Below are 16,715 nucleotides of genomic sequence, written 5' to 3'. Positions count from 1 at the left end.
ATAATGAAAATGCAACAGGAATTAATCGCAAATATTTGTCACGTGTGTACATACGACAATCTACTCACTTCATCGTTACCAAAGTCTGCTTTGCGTTTTCTTGACACCTTACACGGGGTCTTCTTCTGCGGCTGGTAATCACTGGATGAGATCCCATTCTATATGATGGCAATTGTTAATTGTTATGCAAGTATTCGCTATGGTTTTCTAAGATGTTAGAAGAATGCACAAGACCGGAAAGCCACAAAATTCTACAGCATTCTCACTGGGTATGTTAGTCGGCAAGGTCAAACAGCATTGAATTAATTTGCCACGCATGGTGCAGTTGACCCAATGTACCTCAATAACCGCAATCCTCTATTGAACGGTACTATTACCATCAGGTTGAACAGTTCAATTAAAGTCGGAAACTTCATTATACCAACCTCAGTGATCAAGAATACAAAAAAATTGTTTGAACCTGTGTTCCACAAGCACGGCATGCATAATCGTCAAGATGACGGGCCGACAGAAACTTTCAAAAATGAACATTGCAGGCAAAGGTACACACTAAAATAGAATTCTTAAGCAACCAATTAGCAAATTTGTATATACACTATATGTACAGTTGTACACTGTACAGTATACATTTTTAACACAATGGCAAATTTACATCACCACTAAACAAACGGAAATGCTCCAACATCACTCACCACCACAATCTCCCGGTCAGGACTGGTGGGCCTGGAGTCGGTACCACGCCGGTGGGCTGCCTTTGTGTCTTTCTTGGGGAAGTTCACTTTTGTGCGGTCGAGCCGGTCTTCAGACACCCACTCATCCAAACGTTTGTTGACTGAACACAAAGTACGGTAATATATTTGAAAAACTTAAATTTCAGTACGTACGGTACTATTGAAGTTAAACTTGTGTTTTTAACTAGCTTGCAATATCAGTACCAGAACGATAAACCAAATATAGTGATTTCCAAAAGTTAGATTTCGCTTCACAGGACACTGTACTACTAAATGTGTAAAAGTGTCAAGAAATGTTTTGCAGATAATTTTGAAGAAACTAAAACAAGAAAATGGTTTTGTGTGCACTCACAATCGACGTAATGCACGTAATATTGCGTTCCATTGTTGCCTTCCCGTGTGCTCAAAATTTCAGCCAAATCTGAAATGCAACAAAACGCACACTGTAGTATTGATTAATGTATTAAGAATGTTCAGATGTCTGATGTATAGATATCGAAACAAAAATAATCAAACAACACTTGCCTTGGTGTTATGATTAGGCACCTTATGAGCCAGTAGTTTACAATGGCAAAGTGAGCATACATAGCGACCTTTAGTGACTGTGAAAGTTCTCTATGTGCCAACCATAAGGTACAAACAGGGGCGTGGCCATGGGGTCATAAGCTTGAGGGGGCAATCACCCACAAAATATTGTCTTGCACTCCACCCCCCAAAAAATGTTTTAATATATATATACTATTTGCAACGCTTTAATACCATTGTAATTGATGGTGAGTGACGTTTGCTCTTCAAAACTTTCTTTCTAGCTATGTCGCTGGGTACAATCAATAAAATAACTCACAAAAAACAAGAGACTTGCAGCAAAAAAAAAGTTTATGGTATACTATTCAACAGCAGGATGTATACTTTTACCGATTGATGCAAATGATTAAGTTAGATTCATGCAGCAACATTGCGTGCAAAAAGATTTGATAAATTGAAGATTTCACCCAATTCAATTCCTGGCATTTTTATATTACCAAAAATTGTCGGTCGGCTATATCTACAAAAACCTTGCGGATTAATTTCAAAAGAGATTTAATAAAAAACTATCCAAAGTATTTTGGTAGATCTATAATGGATGCGCACTAGTGGAAGCCAACTAATCAGCAGAATAAAAAACCACTCGTAAAATACCACAAGTTTACTAGCAAGCTTTTGTCTACCAAAGTAGACTTCTTCAGGCTAAAAGGATCTGAAACACAACACTTTAAACTTAGAAAAGATTAACTCAAAACCAAGGCTACAAATTACACCAAAAAATAAAGACTTCTGAAATGTTCTCTAATCAGTGGCAAAGGAAAACGTGCAGAAACATGTTTGTTCCAAATTATGACGCAACTATACCCAGCTAGCAAAACCCGTCGTTTTTACATTTGTCTGCAACTGCAACGTCTGCAGACGTTGAATCACAATGCATGACATGTATATATAAACAAGTTTGCTGGCTGGGTAAGAGCTTATAGTGATGTCATAAATTGCAATGCCTGCACAAATTAAAGAGATTTAGATATAAATGTGAGTACGTGACGTAAAAATAACAAATTAAACTGAAAAACTGTTTTCGGTCCAATTATGCACCCTGGTTTGAGACTCATAACAACCCACTGAAAGACGGCCGACGGCCGTACTGTGGGTCGCGACCCACAGGTTGAGAACCACTGCTCTAAATATACCAACCAGAATTTAAAAAAAACGCAAACTCTTTAACTGAGTATCGTATGAATTAAACACCACAACAATAGCACAAGTAGACCAAGAACATCTTCAATCAGGGGAAGTAAAATAATAAACCAGCGGCTACAAAACGTTAAAGCCATAGGCTACTTACGCCATTCATGTTGGCCTTCCAAATCACGTTTAACTGGAAGGCGGCAGCCTTCTATAACTTTAAGCTGCATCTGCAACAAATTTGCTGCATGTTAGAACCCAAAACATTTTAAAATGGTTATTGAATAATAATTAAATTTTCTTATAAAAATTTAAACATTAAAACAAGTCTTATTGGCTCATTAAAATCTCTTATAAACCATCATCTCAAAACTTCAAAACTTTCACTTTACTACACTGAAGAGATCAGAAGATCGAAACACCAGTTGGCCACAGTCCATATTATAGTTACTTTTAGTAATGTCTTTTTGGACATTGTTTTAAAGAAATAAAAAAGAGTCAAAAGTCATGCAAATTTCACTTTGTGTGGAGCTACATGAACTTGAGAGGTTAGTGTAATTTTTTATTCACTTTTTAAAACTTTTCTTTGCATTTAGCTTGATATGCACGAAAATAGCTACAATTGTTTGATATATTCAAGCGGGTGGTAGGCTTTTCTATGTTCATTATTTTTTTAGGTAGGTTATTTTATTATTTGCAGTGTTTAATTGGGCATTTTCCATATTTATTAACTGTTTAATAAAAATCTTCATTCTTATACCTCATGCACCTTTTCAAACAAAAGAGCTTGCTAAGCGGGTTCTTTGCTGTACTTGCAAAGTCAGGCACTATAACCTTAAAGACTATGGCCATCATATGGAATAGGCAGAGGTTATCTTACCATATATTATATTGTGAATATAGCCTCTATATGCACAAGTTTAGTAAATAGGCTATGCCCTCAGGCATGCTGTAGGCCTATGCGTTAGCTCTGTATGTTTTTGCAAAAAATCAAGTCACGCTCGCACATGCATTGCATAAAAACATATAAAGGTGGCACTGGCAGTAATAAACCTCAGCGTATATAAGTATAACCACTTCAAAACATATGATATTTCAGGGGAGATTTTCATTTGAGTTCATAATGGCAAAATCATTGCATTGTTTAAAGGACGGGGAAACCCAAATTAACTTTTGTGAGTTTTTTGTTTCGGCGTGATCTCATTGTGTACAACATGCGTTTTAGAAAAAAAAATCCAAATTTTGTTACCCTTGTCTCGCTAAGGCCGCTTTTGTTTGATCCCCGTTTGTGAGACAGGGCGCGCATCCAGCGGTGACGTTGTACCCTGTGACGTCACAAGATATATACCGGAATGGCCCGTTTCGGCGAGGGGTCTGCTACTATTCGGTGAGTCCGATTCGGTGAGTCTGATTCGGTGAGTTCTTAACCTCTAACCCCTAACCCCGAACCCTAAAACGGCAATGATAATTAAGCTAAGGTACCCGATAATTAAAAAAAAAAATTAAAAAAATCCCCCGTTAAGGGATCGGACTCACCGAATCGGACTCACCGAAACGGGCCATTCCGTTCGGCGAGAGTCCATTTCGGCGATTTTTTGAATTTTTTTAAAAAATTATTGGGTACCGTAGCCTAACCATTATTGCCGTTTTAGGGGTTGGGGTTAGAGGTAGGGCCTTATTTCACATTTAGCGACGTTAAAACGATGTAAAAGCGGCAATGGTAATTAGGCTACGGTAACCAATAATTAAAAAAAAAAATTCAAAAAATTGCCAAATAGGGAACTTGCCGAAAAGGGCTCTCGCCGAATAGTAGCAGACCCGATACATACAGTATTGTTCGAATTAATTGAAACTGTCAAGAAAACAGGCTGAATTTGTGTAAATTTGGTTTATTGCGATAATTTAACAGTTGTGTACAGTTCAATACCTAATGTGGCCTCCACCTTCTTTCAATATTGCACGAACACGGTTTGGAACCATTTTTAGGTGTTACAAGGTCAAAGCCTGCAACACAGAACAGCAGTGTAAAAAAAATTAACAGTTTTTTTCGGTAGAAAACCCTGACATTGCAGCATCTGAAAGATCAGGCCGCGAAAAGTCAGAACACAAATGCCCTGGAACTGAAATAGCTTCCCAGTTTCTTTGGTTAGTGGACAACATCATCAGCTAGTTTCCTTGACCAATTAATTTGAACCATACTGTATGTACCTTGTGACGTCATAGCATACGGCGTCACGGCTGGATGCGTGCAAAGCCTCACAAATGGGGATCAAACAGAAGCGACCTTAGCGAGACGAGGGCAACAAAATTTGGATTTTTTTACTAAAACACATGTTGTACACAATGACATCACATGTTGTACACCCTTTAAGCTCTCCTAATAACATTTATACTTAAAAAACAAATTGATTTTAATTAATCAAATTCCTTACCTTTAAAGCATTAGCCATAGCCAACCCATGAAAAAGCATTCAAATTAATCATTTCCTTTAACAAGATGCCTTCAAAATAAAACTAGGCTATGTCATGAAGAAAATACACTGATAAAATGTAAAACATTAAAAAAGTTGCACTTCTTTTCCTGTAAATAATAATTTATTTTTTACTAGGGTTCTGTAATAATAATGACTACAATATGGTGTTATGGCGGAAGTTGATTGCTTGGAGTTTAGCCTAGTAATAGACAAGTTGCATTTAAGTTTTTGGCAGCCGATTGTAGCATCGAATAGACAGCGATAGACACGTGTTTCGCCCATGAGGCTGGGCTCATCAGTATCGCACCGTATTCTTGCCACTTGAGTAATCGACCGCCGCTTTACCAGTCAGTTTAACTCTTATCTTTGTGGAAAGAAAGAGCCAACAAAACCAGCAGGTGCCAGGGGTAGGTCAATGTGAAGAAAGGCGTTCTTCCCGGCTATCAGCACAAGGCTGATTACTCACTGGCACAGCGAGCAGCAGTAACGCTTCGCTAACCAGAACGGTGTAGCTTCCACGCTAGCCATTGAGACCTCAAATAAACGTTTAAGTTTTTGGCAGCCGATTGTAGCATCAAATAGACAGCGATAGACACGTGTTTCGCCCATGAGGCTGGGCTCATCAGTATTGCACCGTATTCTTGCCACTTGAGTAATCGACCACCGCTTTACCAGTCAGTTTAACTCTTATCTTTGTGGAAAGAAAGAGCCAACAAAACCAGCAGGTGCCAGGGGTAGGTCAATGTGAAGAAAGGCGTTCTTCCCAGCTATCAGCACAAGGCTGATTACTCACTAGCACAGCGAGCAGCAGTAACGCTTCGCTAACCAGAACGGTGTAGTAGGTTTTGTTGGCTCTTTCTTTCCACAAAGATAAGAGTTAAACTGACTGGTAAAGCGGCGGTCGATTACTCAAGTGGCAAGAATACGGTGCGATACTGATGAGCCCAGCCTAATGGGCGAAACACGTGTCTATTGCTGTCTATTCGATGCTACAATCGGCTGCCAAAAACTTAAACGTTTATTGGAGGTCTCAATGGCTAGCGTGGAAGCTACACCGTTCTGGTTAGCGAAGCGTTACTGCTGCTCGCTGTGCTAGTGAGTAATCAGTAGGGTGGATCAAAAAAAATGAATTTTTGGGTTCAGCTTAGTGCATCTGCCAAAAGTTGCAATTTGGGCTATCTTTTGCATTGGTACTTGAAAAAACATTTTTTGACCCAGTTTGACCCCTATCCAAGAGCTCTCTAGTGGCCACCGAACCAAAATTCCTTAAATTGGCTATAATTTTTTTCTAGTGGGTGCAGGCTAGTGGTTTTGGTGTCTATCCCCACTAAATCAAGTCTTGGGAAGTCATTTCTGCAATCTAAAATCATCTATGGGCTAGCAAAATGACATCAGAGCCCTTTTTCAGCAAAAATGCTTAAAAAAGTTGGAAATTTATTGGGTTTTTTCAGAAAAAGGGCAAAGAAAAACAAATTCATAATGCTGCTAAAGGCATTTCTGTTAAAACACTGAAGCAAACATATAAAAGCAAACAATTACCATATGAAGTTTTGCAAAAATGCTGCCTTTTTAATTTGTACATCCAATTATCCATAGCATTACAGCAATTATCCACAGCACAAAATGCATAACAACGGGTTCAGGCAAGATCAATCTGTGAGTGTTTTGTTGCTCAGTTCACCAACTTATGGCATGCATTGCATAACTTTTTTCGTACATTTATCTTGTGCAGAACTTCCAGCCAGCATGGTTTGTTGCTTGTGTAGATCTTGTACAACTCTGTACAGGTGGCCTTTTTTTTCTTCAGACTTGGTTACTTTACCGAAGTGATAATTTGTTATCATTCCTAACGCTCGCTTATCTGCATCGTTTGTGACACGGAAGAAGCTGAGTTTCTGCTTGATAGAAGTAAAATTTTCATTTTGTTCCAATAGCCTTGGAGGAAAGTGCAAAAAGTCTGGAGAGATCTCCATGAGGGAAAATAAAGTAAATGAATCTGGACCAAACAAATCTTTTAAACTTTGCGTCTGTGGCTGTATAATAGGCTTAAGTAACTCTTTGGATTGGGAGGTTGTTCGAGTTCATTGATGCTGACTCCATTGATACTTAACCATAATTTGCGCAGCAGATTTTTTTTCAGTTATGGAAACTTCTTGGTTAAACAAGCTAAAGACTCCAAGTCTCTCTGCCAGGTACCAAAGATGGTTGTCAAGCTTAGCCTGGAACAACTGTGCCAATGGTTTAACACTTTGCTCCTCAAAGGGAGGCCAGATTTGGCCCCCCCCTCATATTTCCGTTGATTACTTGAAGCACAGTAACGCCATGCACTTGGTTTTTCTTGACTTTTCCTAAAATTGCCAGGCGGATCTGATGATACTAAATTTGATGCTAAAAGTTGTGTAGTTTTCTTGTAAATTCAAGATTTTGGTGAATTTTTGCTATTTCTAGCTAACTTCCAGCAAAGCGTGAAATGGATTACATTGCGATAACAAGCCATAAGCTCATAATTGCTTCGTGAATCCATATGCGCGAGCAGAGAGGAACGTCCTCTTGTTTTCCTTTGTTTGGTTTGACCTCAATAACACAAAGCGCGTTATTTCTAATGCTACAAAAAGAAGCCAGTGGTCACAAAGTTGTTAATTAGAAACAATAATAGCAAACGTTTTTTGCGTTATCAGCTTTACGAAGAAAAGCAATCTATGATCAATGTAGGCAACAAACTATTCAAAACAGTTGTTTCAACCAGCAAATATCCATTGACGAATAAAAAGCGTTACAATAAGAAATCTTCCCTTAGGTAGTGAGTAGTGACATGAAAAACCTGGTTTCGAAATAAACGTTCTATGGAAATACTCTCATTGACAAAACTTTTCATTGAGGAAATGTATCACTTCAAATGCTTTTGGAAGAAGCTGAAAAATTGGCGTTTTTGCAAACAGTAATTGTGAGATACAGTATGCTCAAAATTATGAGATCACGTAGCAGCTTACTCGATGACTACAGGTCCCTTCGCTGCTTATGTCGCCTACGCTTACTTGTTATGTGTTGCATTTTTGTTCGACGGTGCACTGTGTATTGTTCCAAAGAGAGCAAAATAAAGATGATAATGCCTCGTCTTCACTACAAAATATTTTGTATTGTAGACTAGGCATAATGCTCGGCATCACATCAGACAAACAACAAATCGGCTTTCTTGATCATTGATTCAACATCTGAATACGTTGCGCCAATGTATAAGAGGCCGGCTATTGTGAAAACCCGCCATTTATAAACGATCTGATTATTCCTAAAGTGGGATCAACTAATGGATCAAAGAATGAAAACACAATGCTGAGAAAACTAAATCTAAGTGACGAACAATACCGATGTCTTCATTTATTTTGCAAAAATGCTGCCTAAACTTATCAACAAAAATACCGAAAAAAAACGGCAGGGATCGCGAAAGCAGAATTTGCTCGACTTTGGCATGAATTTAGTCAGACACCTAATAAATCCACACATACAATAACGGCCACTCAACGGCTATAATATTCATAATCAACCTGGTTCTGGGCGGTTTGTGTAACAGTTCAGGGGAAGACACTACTTGAAATGGTGCACCACACAAAAGATTTTCAATGTTGATTGTGGATTTCTAAAAACCGGTGTGGATTGTGCTGCACAGTGACTTCAAGTTTAGGACAGAAAAGGCACAAAAATATCACGATAAAAACAAAGACCTTGTGGGAAATTTGTGGGAATCATAACACGATGCAAATACCATATACGCGTAGTTTGCATGCTGCTCTAAGCTGGCCGGTAACCACAAAAGTAGACAACAAAGGCAGTTTATAACTAGATAACAGCGTAATAAACATTATAAATACGTAACCCGACAGTTTTCTTTTACAAGCGTTTTACGTCTAACAGTAAAGTCTCCGCAAAAATTTTGTGAAGCGTTTACAAAACATGGTTATTGGTTATGTGAAATTATTCATCATTATTATTTTTACTTTTCGGATGTTGTAAAACGTCATCAGAAAAACTCACAAAAAAAACATTTCATTACTTCAATGTAGTAGGCCTAAGAATTTTTTATAGAATTGTAGCCACGTTTTATCAACCAAGAAGCCATTTTTTGGCCATATGAAGTTATACAAAATAATTTGCAATACTGCAAATGTTTGAAAAGAATCTAGGAAGTCTTCTCACAATCTAGCACAAAATGATTGTGTTCATTGTATCTCTGCAATATTTTTTATGACAAATTTTGAAGCTTCGTTATAATCATTTTTATCTTTCAAGTCATAAGTCCATTTTTTTGGCCAGAAACATAATCGCTGCTTTGCTCTTGTATCGCTTCGTCGCGTTTACGCGTATTTTTTGTGTTCCAAACAATAACGACCAAGTCAGCAATTCAGTCCATTTACATTGATTCAACATTTGTAAACGTTAAATTAATGTAGATCTGCTGACTGTGGGTTTATTTCACATTTCCTTTGTTTACGCATGTTCCTCACTGCGCTGTTGAATTGTTTCGACGGTAGCGGACTAAAATGCATTTTCAAATTGATTGACACAATCTTCAATAAAAAGTGAACTTCGAACTTAGCTTTGTAGATGTCAATTCTGTATTTTTAGTGGATGTAATTCATGAGTTATGTTTATAAACACCCGTGAGCTAAATGACTTCTGATGTAGCCTGCATGATATTTGTGATGCGACTTGACACAAATCCACAATTCCAAAAGCGCCTAATTTGAACTTAGAAATTTCAGATAATTTCAACAGCTTGTTCAATTGTCTTCTCTCTACTAAAAATATTCATACTACAAACTCAATTGTAGACCTAAAATACACAAACGAACATGTAAACAGCTATTCAAGTAGGCTAAGGTGTTACTTATGAGAAGTTTGGTTCCATAAAACAAGAAGCTGGCCATGGGTTTCGCAAAGCATTAGTTCAGGACAAAAATATAAAACAACGCAGTTTTGCTTTTTCAAATTCATGTAACAATGTTACTCTGTAACTATTTTATAATTAATGAGTAGCCTACAATAAGATTTGCTCGCATGTCGTAAATCTTTATCGACGCAATGAGTCGGCACACCGCACACACACTTCGTGCGGTTGATCGAGCTCTTTGTCCTTTAGAATTTTGCATGAAATCGGATTAGCACGGTTAATTAAAGGCGGCAAGTTAAATCAAAATTGTCGTTTTTGGGTACCTTTGCAAAAGTTGAAATATCAAGTTTAACATATAAAATTTTAGAATAATGACTTTTCAAACTTATAGACAAATGATTTTTTTTCACACCAGTGCAACTTTTGTTGAAATAGCACCAGCGGATCACACGTAACAGCTGATTGAATTTGATCCAAAAACGGCCCCCCCTTGAGCAGTTAACTTCCAAAAAAACGTTGAAAATCAAAGGGTTAAACAATTTAGAATACTTGCCTGTGTTACGATCCATCATCAACATTAAATCATTGCTGGGTGACTCAACGGTCAAAGGAACAGTGAACCATGGCTTAAAGTAGAAAATGCAAAGAAAGACTGTTAACTCTGTTATTCTTTGCAGCTGCTCATCACTACAGATTACAGAAGCTTGGATTGGCACAGATATCTGCTTTTTTCTCTGCTCTTTTCTTTTTCTGCTTAACTTTAGTGCTGACTTCGACTTTTGATTTCTCAACAAGGCTATCTTCAGTGTGTATATTATTTTTGTCATCCATCGAGCATGATGGTAGCGATAGGTACCTGGAGCTTTCATTTTGAAGTATTTTCCAACTAGCAACACCCCCCTCTGCAATTAAAAACAAGTCTCAGATTTGTCATGTAACCCCTTTATCTGAAGCATCTGACTGCTGTATCGAAATTAATATTAGAGGCTATTTAAATGAAGGTTATTTAACAACTGACAAGTGATAACTGTACTAAAAATAAACTGGAAATGTATTAACTAGTACTGGTTCGAAGTCGAAATCAGCATTAAAGTCAAGCAGAAAAAGAAAAGAGCAAATAACTGTGCCAATCCAAGCTTCTGCAACCTGTAGTGATGAGCAGCTGCAAAGAATTACAGAGTTAGCAGTATTTCTTTGCATTTTCTACTTTAAGTCATGGTTCACTGTTCCTTTGACGTTAAGTCACCCAGCAATGATTTAATGTTGATGATGGATCATAACACAGGCAAGTATCCTAAATTGTTTAAACCATTGGCACAGTTGTTCCAGGCTAAGCTTGACAACCATCTTTGGTACCTGGCAGAGAGACTTGGAGTCTTTAGCTTGTTTAGCCAAGAAGTTTCCATAACTGAAAAGAAATCTGCTGAGCAAATCATGGTTAAGTATCAGTGGAGTCAGCATCAATGAACACGAACAACTTTCCAATCCAAAGAGTTACTTAAGCCTATTATACAGCCACAGACGCAAAGTTTAATAGATTTGTTTGGTCCAGATTCAGTTACTTTATTTTCCCTCATGGAGGTCTCTCCAGACTTTTTGCACTTTTCTCCAAGGCTATTGGAACAAAATAAAAATTTTACTTCTATCAAGCAGAAACTCAGCTTCTTCCGTGTCACAAACGATGCAGATAAGCGAGCGTTGGGAATGATAACAAATTATCACTCCGGTAAAGTAACCAAGTCTGAAGAAAAAAAAGGCCACATGTAGAGTTGTACAAGATCTACACAAGTAACAAACCATGCTGGCTGGAAGTTCTGCACAAGATAAATGTACAGAAAAAGTTATGCATGCCATAAGTTGGTGAACTGAGCAACAAAATAGCAACAGACTGATTTTGCCTGAACCCGTTGTCATGCATTTTGTGCTATGGATAATTGCTGTAATGCTATGGATAATTGGATGTACAAATTAAAAAGGCAGCATTTTTGCAAAACTTCACATGGTAATTGTTTGCTTTTATATGTTTGCTTCAGTGTACTAACAGAAATGCCTTTAGCAGCATTATGAATTTGTTTTTCTTTGCCCTTTTTCTAAAAAAACCCAATAAATTTCCAACTTTTTTAAGCATTTTTGCTGAAAAAGGGCTCTGATGTCATTTTGCTAGCCCATAGATGATTTTAGATTGCAGAAATGACTTCCCAAGACTTGATTTAGTGGGGATAGACACCAAAACCACTAGCCTGCACCAACTAGAAAAAAAATTATAGCCAATTTAAGGAATTTTGGTTCGGCGGCCACTAGAGAGCTCTTGGATAGGGGTCAAACGGGGTCAAAAAATGTTTTTTCAAGTACCAATGCAAAAGATAGCCCAAACTGCAACTTTTAGCAGATGCACTAAGCTGAACTCAAAAATTCATTTTTTTTGATCCACCCTAGTAATCAGCCTTGTGCTGATAGCCGGGAAGAACGCCTTTCTTCACAACGACAAGTTGCATAGTAATTAGTATGGCAACAGCTACACTTTAAATCTTAGTGGAAAATCAGCATAAAGATGATTGGCTGCAATAGAATCCCTCCAACTTCAATGGCCATAGAATCGGAGGAATTTTGGCATGTCTACACAGGCCTCGAAATTCGTTTTTGTTGACGGCGGACAAACGTGTCCGGTCTGAGCAGCTATCTCGGCAGACAAATTAAGTAACACGGCGGACACACCAGTTTTAGCGTCGATTGTCACGCTTAATCACTTTATCTTGATAATTCTTCGCCATTTGAGAACTATAGCTACGGTTGAGAAGTCTTTTTAAAATTTCAGCGAAGTCACTCTGAAAGGCTTTCATCAGACCAACGACGTGCGCTTGAAGAGTCAAAGCGCCGCGTAGCTGCTTAATACGCCGCATAACTAATTAACTTCCACCGAACGAGGTCGTGTGGCTTCTTGCGTCACAATGCTCTGGACACGAGTTGAAAAACATATACACTAACGCTACTATTTTCTGTTGTGCAAAGTTTCACTAGGCTTTTTTCTTTAGGTTTATTTTTGCGAGTCATATGAACGAAAGTGAATTTTCCCTGGGCCTTTTCTTTCTTACTGTAATACCAAAACTAAACAAATTTTGCTGCATCTTGCTGTAATAGCCTACTCGTATGACCTAATTTTGTAACCAACCTTGCCTTATCAATATTACTCAGAGATCAAGGCCAGACATTGTGACGTAAGACTTGAACTAAGTTGCGAGTGATTAGTGTAAAAGTACCGGTACTCCCATCGGTTCTTAGCGAATAATTCACCTTTGTTACGCTGATTCAATGTCACCAATCGTTGAAGCAACGTAAAAATTGAAAGTTTTCCTGCTTGAATGGAAGCTAAAGGATACAGTTATTAACATTTTCTAGATGCGCGGGAAATTATATATTTGCAACAATTGTTTGTGCTATGCAATGACGATTTCTACCGCTATTTCTCGTCGGACAAATAGGGCCGATCTAGATGGTACTTCCCGCGGACATCACATGCTGTGACGGCGGACATGATCGCCGTGTCCGCCGTGAATTTCGAGGCCTGCTACAATAGGCCAGTAATAAACTAAGTTGGAATCGCATATCTTTTGCGCGACTTCACAGACCTGGTTGACATTACTTTTAGCTAACTTAAATTCTAAAGATTTGAAACCTTGCAAGACTAACAAAAACGATAGAGTACGGCGGATATTATTAAAACCAGTGATGTACGTGCATACAAAAAATATTGACGCCGTCAGCGTAAACACTAACGTTCGAAAAAACATACGCCGTATGCGTCAACGCAACTTGTAAAAAAAGTTGGCGGCGTCAACGTCAGCGCATACACTAGCGTAAACTAATTTTGTTTGCTAGGTGCCAAACATTCATACGGTATAAACCACTCGAAACAAACAAGTTTTATTTTGAATTTCCACGAAGAAACACAAGCATCTGAAAGTGTTCATCTGACATTTTGCTGTGTTTTAGTTTCAATATGTCTTTGCCCATTGAAAACATTCTTTCAACTGCAGCGCTGGAAGGTATTGGCGTGTTGTAGAGAAAAAAATACATTAAAAAGTATGTGTTGAGGCTATGCGCTAAAAAACCACAAATACTTTACGGCGTAGCCTCAAGCGCAAACTACTTTTAATGGTATGGCATCGGGTCTGCGCAGTGTAACATGTGGTGTTCCACAGGGTTCCACTCTTGGACCGTTGTTATTCATTATTTACATAAACGATCTTCCTTCCATTTCTTCTTTCCAGGTGAGCCTTTTTGCTGATGACACCAATTTAACTATGTCCAACAAAAATCTTTCTTCTCTAGAACAAAACGTCAATACAGAATTAATCAAAATTGACAACTGGATGAAAATGAACAAGCTCTCCATTAACTACAACAAAACTGAGTACATGATACTAACTAAACAAAAGCTCGATGTAAGGATGCACGTTACGATAAACGGAATTACATTGCAAAAAAAAACGTGTATTAAATATCTTGGTGTATTAATTGATGACTCTCTCAACTGGAAATGTCACATTCAAAATGTTTGTAAAAAACTTGCTAGAGGCTCCTGGGCCATTCTTCAACTTAGAAATTATGTGGATACTAACACACTGAAGACTGTGTATTACAGTCTTATATATTCTCATCTTCAATACTGCATATCCAGCTGGGGTGGAGCTTGTGACAATGCGCTGGATCATTTATTTAAGCTGCATAAAAGAGTTGTTAGAACCATGACATTCAGCAACTATACAGCTCACACATTGCAACTCTTTCAAAAACTACAGCTGTTACATATACAAGAAATTTATAAACTAGAGATAGCAAAATACATGCACAGAGTCCATTTAAATCTATTACCAGAAACGGAATGTAATATCTTCCACAGAATATCTGAATGCCACTCACACAATACGCGCCAATCATCCAGCAGTAACTATTTTGTTTCAAGGGTGCGTACTGAATTAGGTAAAAGGCAGATGTTAATAAGGGGTCCTAAAGTGTGGCATGAGGTCCCAGGTGATCTCAAAGGTCTTTCTCCAACTTCTTTTAAAAGAAACTTTAAACACTACCTTCTTGATTTAAACGCCACTGTTGAATAATAACTGTTTTGTCTATATAATTACATTATTCTATTTGCTCATCTCTTTGGTATACGTTGCTTTTATCTTTTTTACTGATTAAAATTGTCGATAGATATCTCTTAAACTCCACTCACAATTAATTCATTCAGTAGCACGGTAAACCTGCTTAGTTTGTTTGCTTTTTTTTTTTCTCTTTTGCATAATGAAAACATGTGTATCTGTATCACCAAATGCTTGATTTTCTTTTTTTGTATGTGTGTTTGTGTATTTACTGTATATATGTTATTTAGGCCTACATCACCAAGCTTGAGGTGGCTGCTGACTAGATGACCGTTTGGTCTTTTCGCAGTCTCCTCGTCATATGACACACAACCGATTATTATTGTATACTTTGTATTCTTTTCATGTTTGTGTTTGTGACAAATAAATGAACTGAACTATCCAAAAAAATGTGGCTGTAAGCGTTAGCGCAAACAAAAAGTCTACGCCGCAAGTATGTGGCATAGAATTTGCGGCGTATACGTACATCTCTGATTAAAACAGCATAGAAACATACACAGTTCATTGAAAGCTTTCTTTTAAGTCATGTAGATAATCCTGATAGGTTCAGTGTTTCTTTCAATTGTGTCTCGCTTCAAAGTCGTGTTTGCAAACTGGAGGCCGGTGCAGCAGATGGAGTGCTACATGCTGTGAGCACGATTCTGGACAGAAACTAAATTAAGAGAACATTTAGCCGTTGTCAGCATAGCCCAGCAGCCCAGTTTCAGTGCACATAACTACTGATATTGAAGCAAACCAAAAAATTACTCACAAGGTGTTTACTCGGTGGTCAAAACAACAGACACACGGTGGTAGCTGTTCTTGCTCTACTGGATGTTTTGAGACTTAATTTTTCATTTTTATGATGCCACATGTGTTTCTAAGAGCTGTGTAATCCCAACCTCACCTGGAAACCCTGTAGCATTCAAATGGATGGCTAGGCTATATAGCTCACAATTGTGACTTTCAGAGCAACATTTCATGCTTGTTTAAGACTTCCAAAGTGGACACAAAGATTGGCTTCCAGTCCATTTGATAAATCACCCACAAGACTTTGGCCTGAATGTTATAAGAAAAAACAAGATAGAATTTCCCTAAGTTTCCTTCCTACAAAATTGCTGCTTATTGTTATCACATCATTATAGACAATCTGTTTATTGCAGAACAATGTCTGACTGGGGTATGAGGTTGAAGAGTGGACAGTCTGGTCTGTTATGTCACAATTCTGAATCTGATCAAGAAGAGATTAACGTTTGTCCAGACATCAAAGTTTGATTCCTGTGCGAAGCAAAAAAATGCAATTGATAAGCTGACTGCTGACAATTTGTGTAGCCTATTTGACATTGTGATGGACACAATCGAAGCATTATTGTCGGTTTGACACCTGTCAGAAGATACGGTATCATATTTCATTTCTTGATAACTTTACTTTTTACTGATTTTCGAAAATGGTAAATATAATGTACCAGCCAGATTGGAAAGTTTGAACATTGCGCGGGGGAGAAGAGTTTCAGCTGCTGCATTTGCGCGGCTGTCAACATCAAAGGCTGGAAATTGCGCGGTTGTCAATATCAAACGCTGGAAATTGCGCGTTTAAAAATTATTCATAAAAACGTAAGGAAAACGCTTACTGAAACCTTAACTTTGCAATTGCAATGCTGAGCTTCTTTTGGAAATAGCATAACAGCTCAATAACTGCGCTAATCTTGACCACAGTATCTATGATCCCACGGACCACGGTAGGCACTTTAACCCTTAGGCGGTTGGGCTCCTGGAG

At 38.0% G+C, this 16,715-nt stretch overlaps 1 protein-coding gene across 2 annotated transcripts in view; it reads right to left on the bottom strand.

Annotated features, from left to right (window-relative positions):
* Nucleotides 1-15,979, bottom strand: part of LOC145783877 (histone acetyltransferase KAT5-like) — a 30,619-nt gene extending 14,640 nt beyond the window's left edge. Inside the window, exons 1-5 of one of the 2 annotated variants that reach the window (XM_082595633.1) lie at nucleotides 15,846-15,979; nucleotides 2,605-2,674; nucleotides 1,084-1,152; nucleotides 693-832; nucleotides 69-158 (exon numbers count right to left, since the gene is read on the bottom strand). In XM_082595633.1, coding sequence (XP_082451759.1) covers nucleotides 69-158; nucleotides 693-832; nucleotides 1,084-1,152; nucleotides 2,605-2,674; nucleotides 15,846-15,863 — 387 coding nt within the window. In that variant the 5' untranslated portion in view covers nucleotides 15,864-15,979. Of the gene's footprint in view, nucleotides 1-68; nucleotides 159-692; nucleotides 833-1,083; nucleotides 1,153-2,604; nucleotides 2,675-4,876; nucleotides 5,021-15,845 lie in introns of those variants that run through there. The other variant, XM_082595632.1, reaches the window with a different exon arrangement.
* Nucleotides 15,980-16,715: the final 736 nt, after the last annotated feature.

The sequence above is a fragment of the Aplidium turbinatum genome, chromosome 15 (assembly GCF_918807975.1).
Source record: "Aplidium turbinatum chromosome 15, kaAplTurb1.1, whole genome shotgun sequence".
Taxonomy (NCBI): Eukaryota; Metazoa; Chordata; class Ascidiacea; order Aplousobranchia; family Polyclinidae; genus Aplidium; species Aplidium turbinatum.
The sequence above is the reverse complement of the archived record's forward strand: the minus strand, read 5'-3'. Positions and strand labels throughout refer to the sequence as shown.